Here is a 7,628-nt window from a genome sequence, read left to right as displayed (position 1 = left end):
GACTCCTTCTAGGAGATCCCTGTCTTTTTTTGATAATACTTAGTAGTTTAATAATAATTATTTCAGTATATCAAATTAGAACATATTTGTGTTCTTACGATTATTCTACCTGGGGAGCCATTATCTGAAACAGTGAACATTTATGTTATAATTTCTTGTATTTATGAAATGCTTATAAACAATTATAAAGTATTATAATCATACCTACAAATAATTACAAAGTAATTTTTGTAATGACATTTTAATAGCTATTTATATTTACTGTATATTGTACTACATATTAAATATAGTTTAACAGTAAATATAATGAAAATTCAAAGTTGTGCTTTGCATGTTTCATCTATAGAATCTGCCAGGCTCATCTGAGAATGCACAAAGTAAGATGTGGGAATAGCACAGTGACCTTTCCTCATTGTCTCAAGATTTCAGCTTAAGCTTTAAGGCAGAGCTCCAGCTGCATGCAGTGTTGCAGTCAGAAACCATTCTGTGCATTAGCTTCTCTCTCACTCATGATCTACCTCTCTATGTGAATTCCATTTGATTCAGGAAATCCTTTTTTGCATCCTTGCTCTAGTTAGTACCTATTAAAAAGCCCAACTCATCCTTGCTCCACCTCAACTAGGCTATCTTTTTCTTTCAATTTCTTCCTAATGCAGAAGCATTAAGCCCTTTGGCAGGACTGGATCCTTCCACACATTGTTATTCATATTCAGTTTTTGTTATACTTAGTATTCAGACCAGTGATATCATATGTGGCTTAACTCTGGATACTGACTGCCATGTAAAGATGCCGGGAACAGTGATAAAAGCCAGGGAGAGGGAAGGTAGAATCTGGTTTTTGGTCTCAGGGTGACATTTCTTCTTTGAGAATATCCTCGTAATTAATGTTCTTCCCAGATACCAGGCTTTCCTCTTTTCTACTTTCATTTCAGTAAAGCTATACAGCTGTTTCAATAATCATTTGGAGAACTGACAATCCCGGGGATGTTCTATGAGAGGAAAATTATGGGATCCTTACAGAACATGGACCAAGAGTGAGATGCTCTCACACCTGTATCCAGTTAGGTGTACTTAATGTACTTTCTTACTATGTAAAATAAGATACAAAATAAAATAAGATACAAAACCAAAATACTTCATTCTGCAAGGTACATGCTAGATCACTTCAATTTTGGGAGTTTCATTCCTCCTTAAATCATAAAATTGTTAACTATGAGGGATGGGTGACAACAGCTGGTAAACCTTTGGCCACTGCCAAATCAGTGCAACAGTTTCAATTACATTACAGTGCTCATTTCAATTAGAAGACTGGCATGAGCCTCTCTTAAACTAAATTGGGAGTGAGCTCTAGGGAGAAGTGAATAAATGTTGGAATATAAGAGAGAAACTGCATTGTGATTTTAGTTCTTTATGGAGTGTGATTTTCAAGCACACCTGTTGCTGCATGCCCCCCTCAGCCTGGCTTGCATTGTGGCACAGCCTGAAGTCCTTCTGAACAAAACCCTACAAGGTGATGTGTTCCAGGAGCCCATTCCACATTCTTCACCTGTGAGTGGGCAGGATTTTGGCTGCTTCAGAGAATGCTCTGAAGGCCAAGGCAAAAGTTATCACAACTATTAGGCTTATAAGTGTGTATTTGGACACTTCACTCAGACTAATGTTCGAAAGTACTGAGTACCTAGAAAACCCTGCTGTCTTGAAGTTAAAGTCAGACCTTTAAGCTGCTTCCTATGCCAGTAGGAATTACTGTGCAAATCTAAGGTACAGATACCAAGCCCTGAGACAGGGGTGGTTTTAGACATCTAGCTCCCACAGGTTATTTCAGTAGTAGTCAGATATTTAAACAGCTTTGAGAATTTTGTCTATATAAATGTTAAGTGTAAGACCTGTAGTTTTAAATGTCTTGACCGTATGGCCTGAAATTACTGTCAGTGTGAGTGGATAAGGAGATTTTTATCATACTAATGTGTGGGAGGTAACGAGCAGCCATAGGTGGGGGAAAAGTGCTGACACCTGATCTAGGAAGCTAAGAGAATAGTCAGGCAGAAATATACAAGGAAGCATAAATGGGGGTGGGAGCTGCCCTTCACTGCAAATGCTGGAAGACTGGTGATGGGTTTCCCATTTATTCTCATACATACTTACACTGCCTTCATTTGAAATAGACAAGACTGACCAGCAATTTCCCATATTTCAGTAATGTAAAAGTGCTTTATACCAGCTGAGGAATCAAACAGAAAACTGCTCCATAGGAAATCATTTATCAGGTGCTCCGTAAATTCAGAATTTCGATTTTTTTAAATGAAATTTTTGGTCATGTTTATTGTGCACCAATTCACTTATTGGTGATTGAGTCAGTGTCTGTAACTTACAGGCCAAACACACAGTCTTACATGGGATGAATGCAACAGCTGTCACTAAACAATTGTGGCATTGTGTTGTGAACTAGAGAAATGTTTTTAGAGCTTTAAGTCAAACATGTTTCTGAACTGTTTTCACGTGAAATGGTTAAGGACAATGAATACAGCTAATTGGTTAGAATGAGAGCAGATAGAGAAAATACAATAATATCCTCTTTAGAGCGTATATTTATTATTCTGGTATTCTAAGTCGTTGAGAAAACTAAAAACAAAAATTCATTTCAGGTGTTGTGTGTGCAGTACAAATTCTGTAATTACAGAACAGTTTGGCATTACTACGCTCACCATTAAGAAAAAAATGATATGTTTGATTAAATAACAGAGAAAAAAGCATTTCAGAATTGATGCAATTAGGATGAAGAATTTATTATATATACGGTAAAGCAATTCTACTGTAGACGTACTTCCTGTTTAAAGAAAATGAATACAGTAATCAAAATCATTTTAGCATGGAAACTACAGCACAGACCGAAACTTGACTAAACCAGGAATTAGTTATTTGACTTGAAAGAACACAGGACCTGGAACAATAGATCACAGGTTGCATCATTAACCAGGACGGTAAAAAAACTGTACAATACAAGCACACATTACAATAAGTTATGACCAATAAGGCAGTCTCTCTCATTTAGGACAAAAGGGATAAAGGGAAAGGTATTAAAATCTCATAAATCCACCGTATCTCTTTTCCATCTCTGGGACCTCTTTGGAATAAGTTTCCCCATCTTCTTCTGAAGGGAGAATGGAATCAGCGAAGCGCTTGAGAAAGCCGCCGTACCGTTTCTGGTAATCCAGCCACCACTCTGGCCTGCCCACTCTTCTCATGAAACCACCGTATCTCTTTTGCAGCTCTTTGGCTTCATCTTCCAGTTCTGGACTGCGCTTTATGCTTCTCATGAAACCGCCGTATCTTTTGCTGACGTCTCCATCATTTTCATTTATTCCTCGGTAATGCGCCGCTTCAGGGTTATCCCCTGCTCCTAAAAGCTCCTTCAGCAGATCAGAGGAATTAGCCAGGGCATCGTCATCTGAGTCCTTCTTCATGAACCCTCCGTACCTCTTAGCCAGGATCTCTCCTCCATTAGCTTCATCCTCTGACTCTGGGTGGTAGAGCTCATCCATTTTCTTCATGAACCCCCCGTATCTTTTCATGAAGCCCCCATATTTCTTGGCAAGCAGATGGTTCTCATCCAGCTCTTTTTTGTCTCCTGGAGCAGCGTTTCCATCCTCAGACAGGTCCAGTTTTGTCAGCTGCAGCAGCTCCTTGCAGGTCTCCCAGGCCTTGGCAGAAGGCAGCTTTCCTTCACATTCTAGTGTACATGCCTGTAAAACGGATGTGGTTTACTGAGGGTGATTCGATAGTAACAAACCTTGTCTTAGCTCCTCTTCTTTTTAAAAGACCACAAGGGAGCTTCTCTAAAGAGAAGCTGAGTGCCTTGGAAAGACTACTCTTTGTGCCTGAAGTTTTTCATATCCTTTCGTGAAGGAACTTGCAATACCTACTCAAGGGAGGGGATACAAGCTGGGTTATTGCTCTTGAATTCCAAGGCCATCCTTAGGATTCTGTTTCAAAGACAACCCTTACCTCTCCATTACCAGGGTGAATTTTTATGAGCTACTGTGTTTAATAGTGGGAATTTATAAACCAGTTGTGGTTCACTGCATAATGAACGTGCATCATTAAAAGTAACACTCAGTTATGTTACAAAAGAAGCAGGGGAGTGGAACTAGATGACCTTTAAAGATCTTTTCCAACTCAAATGATTCTGTGAAGCTTTGAGGTTGTGGAAGCACTCAAGGCCAGGCTGGATGGGGCTTTGGGCAACTTGGTCTAGAAGGAGGTGTCCCTGCCTATAGCAGAGGGTTGAAACGAGATGATTTTAAAGGTTCCTTCTAACCCAAACCATTTTATGATTCTATGATACTTGGAATAAATCAAGTAGCATCACTGTTGCAAAGACGCCAGCTGTGGCACACTGTTCTGCACCTTCAATGCAGTGCATGGCTCTAAAGGCTGTATTTTTGTATAACACAATTTGTTAATTTATGGAGCATATCTTTCATACGTGTGCCAATTCTAATGAAGAACTACAGACTTTCTTAGGCAGAATCAAACATCTGGTTTTGCTGGCTTGACTTAGAAGGCAGTGATCATCAGAAAGGGGAAAAACATCCTGAGCTGTGTTTGACAGTAAAGAAAATTTTTCAGGGCAAGAGTTATCAAAGTTTTCAGCACTTGCACGTATCTCAGGTATCCAGTTACTAGTAACATACATATTAGCTCCCATCTCTGTTGTCTTGGGGAGTTTACTTGTGAATACTCTTCAGCTGCAAAAAGAAGAAATCATCAAGTTTTTCAGTACTGGAAACAGTTATTTTGTCTGGATGATGTTCTCTAAGGATCTCAAACTGTTCGAAAAGTGTGAAACTAAATATCAGCACAGTTTTCTCTTAACATCTTTCTGACCAAGTCACTACCTCTGATCTTACCTATCTACTGAGCTCACTTTTATCCTGAGAACTTGGCACACAATTTTTGATATGATTACAAGAAAATGAAATAGACTTCTGTACTTTGCATCACAGTGATTTATTTTATCACACACTCCATGCTTATTTCTATGTGCTATACTTGTGCAATAAAGCGAATGTGATCTCAGCTTCAGCCTGGCTTTGAAATTGATTTAAATCAAAGCAAGAATAAATCTGTTCTTCCCTTCTCAATAAGTTTAAACAGCCTATTGCCAAATGAATGTATATGAATAACCAGGTTATATCTTACAGATACAACATGATAAAATCAGTTCTGCTGTTACCAGACACCAGTATCCAGAAACATTTGCCTCCAGAAACTGTACCTGGATAAGAAATACATGTTAGGGCACGTTGCTGCTTTTCCCATTTAAACTAATAAGTGTTGCTAATGGGTGGAAATGTAATTCTCGAATAACTGCTGAAAGTATGCAAAGGAGAATGTCTACACTACATAGACACCCACAACAAACACACAGCCCTCCTTCCAAAAGGGCAAGCTGCCACTTCTTTCTGGTTAGCATTAAAGTCGAAGCTTCATTGAAATCTGAAACATTTGAATGCAGAGCAATATATACAATGTAAACAGAACTTCTTCAGAACCATCCTAATACTATAAACCCACTGTGGTTACCAGCGAGTCCTTCCTTTCAGAGCAAGCACTTCAAGCAGAAGCGCTCAGTGCTCCAAACTCTGCACAGAAGAGCCCCAGTCCTTTCTTTTTACTCCCAAACAACCTGTGAGACCTTAAGACGAAAACTTTCCTGAGCGCTGAGAGGTGCTGAGAGTGCGGCAATCTGCGGCCGGGAGCTGCGGTACCACCGGCACCGGACCCCGGTCCGCCTGTGCTTACATTGCAAGTTGTGCTGTATCTCTGACTGCATTATCGAATAATTTCAACGTCATGAAATAATAATAATAAAAACATTCTGGAGCTTTGTAACGTGATTTACCTCGGGAGGAGCTGAAATGTCAGAGGGATGATTACGGGCACGCTGCTAATTCCATCACCAGCTCAATAGGAGACAGCGATGCTCCGGGCGGACTCGGAGTTCGTCGCGAGATCCCGTTCCCTTCAGCCCCAACTCGGTTCTTCCCCCGCTGCCCGAGGCTGCCCGGCGAGGGGACCCTGCGCTGTTTCCTTCCAACCCAACTCCGCTGTCCCCCTCGCCCCGTCCCGCTCCGTTCCCTACCCCATCCCCTGCCCTCGTCCCTTCCCGCCCGGCCGCTTACCAGCGGGTGGATGTCGGCGCGGGGCCCCAGGCGGTAGGCGCAGGCCGCGCAGTCCCGCCCGCAGTCCGCCCGCGCCCGCGGCAGCAGGCAGGTGCTGAGCGCCAGCAGCGAGCAGCCGAGCCGCAGCAGCAACGCCATGGGACTGCAAGAAGGAGAGGTCAGACGGTGGCCGCGGCACCCTGGCACCCCCCCCCCCCCCCCTTCCCGGGGCTGGAAAAAGGTCTGCCGACGCTTTTTCAACTGCATTCCGCGTGCAACTCTCGCAAGAGCAAGAACGGCTGCCGTCCAAGAAAGCGCTCGTCCCAAACCCCTCGCCGCACCCCCCTCAAAGCCCGAGCCTCGGCTCCCGCCTGAGCCCGGCGCTGCATCCCCGGCAGAGCCGCCCCGACGGCGCGGGGCACTCACACAGCGCTCCCCTCGGGACTCGCGGCGGTCGCTGGGCAGCACCTCGCTGCTGGAGCCTCGGCGTCGAGCCGCGGGTGTTTGTAGCGGGGCTGAGCGGCCAGCGCCTCCGGAGCAACTCCAGAGGAGGGAGGGACGGACAGCCCGCGGCTTCTACCGGCCGAACCGAGCCGCGCCGAGCCGAGCGGAGCGGGTGCGATGTGTGAGGAGCGGGCACTTTATAATTAGGGAACGCGGGCAGAGCGCGGTCTCCCCCAATCGCCGCCGGGCTCCCGCTGACGCAGCACCTACGACATCCCCCTCCACCCCCCCAGTACCGCTGCTCCCCTTTACGGGTGGCTCCGGCGGGGTGGGCGAGAGCTCCGGCCGTCGGGACAGGGGGCTCCGGCGGAAGCGTGCAGCATCGGCGTGAGTCAGGGGCAGCGTGGCCCTGCGGAGCAATTTAAAGAGTTTTTTTTTTTTTTTTTTCTCCTGGAGTTTCTAAGTGTGACCATTTTCCTTCCCAGCCCTCTTTCTGCCAAAGCAAACAAGTGCTGCTCTGCAGCTCTCTGCCTCGAGGTAGACCCTCACAGTGGAAAACATTCTCTGCATTTGCTGCCCTTTGAGTTCATCATTTCTGGGCCTAAGTGAAGGGACTTTACACAGTCTGCTGAATGAAATTCCATAAGGGTACCCTTCTCCCAGGGGAAGAGGGAGATTTAGAGTGGGTATAGGAGAGATTTAGGCTGGTATAAGGAAGTTTTTTTATGCTAAGGTTAGTGAGGCACTGGAACAGGTTTCCCAGAGATGTGGTGGATGACCCATCATCCCTGAATGTCTCCATCCAGGCCGGGCTGGATGGGGCTCTGAGCAACGTGATGTAGCTGTAGGTGTCCCTGCTCATTGCAGGAGAGTTGGAGCACGTGACCTTTAAGGGTTCTCTCCAACTCAATAAGAGGAAGACACTTCAGTTCGTGCCTCCCCAGGTCTGAAGCACAGCCAGGCCCTTGTCCTTCAGGACCAACATGGACCCCAGTGCTGTCACTGTATGGAAGTGGTGCT

The 7,628-nt window shown here is 44.7% G+C and overlaps 1 protein-coding gene across 1 annotated transcript; it reads right to left on the bottom strand.

Moving 5' to 3' along the window:
- Nucleotides 1-3,077: 3,077 nt before the first annotated feature.
- PENK (proenkephalin) lies at nt 3,078-6,323 on the bottom strand (the record flags this gene model as incomplete). The annotated part of the gene is made up of 2 exons (XM_079533432.1): nt 3,078-3,743; nt 6,186-6,323. The coding sequence occupies 2 exons, from the start codon at nt 6,321-6,323 to the stop codon at nt 3,078-3,080; spliced, it is 804 nt and encodes a 267-aa protein (XP_079389558.1).
- Between the last annotated feature and the right edge of the window lie 1,305 nt (nt 6,324-7,628).

The sequence above is a fragment of the Tetrao urogallus genome (assembly GCF_951394365.1).
Source record: "Tetrao urogallus genome assembly, chromosome: 3".
NCBI lineage: Eukaryota > Metazoa > Chordata > Aves > Galliformes > Phasianidae > Tetrao > Tetrao urogallus.
The sequence above is the reverse complement of the archived record's forward strand: the minus strand, read 5'-3'. Positions and strand labels throughout refer to the sequence as shown.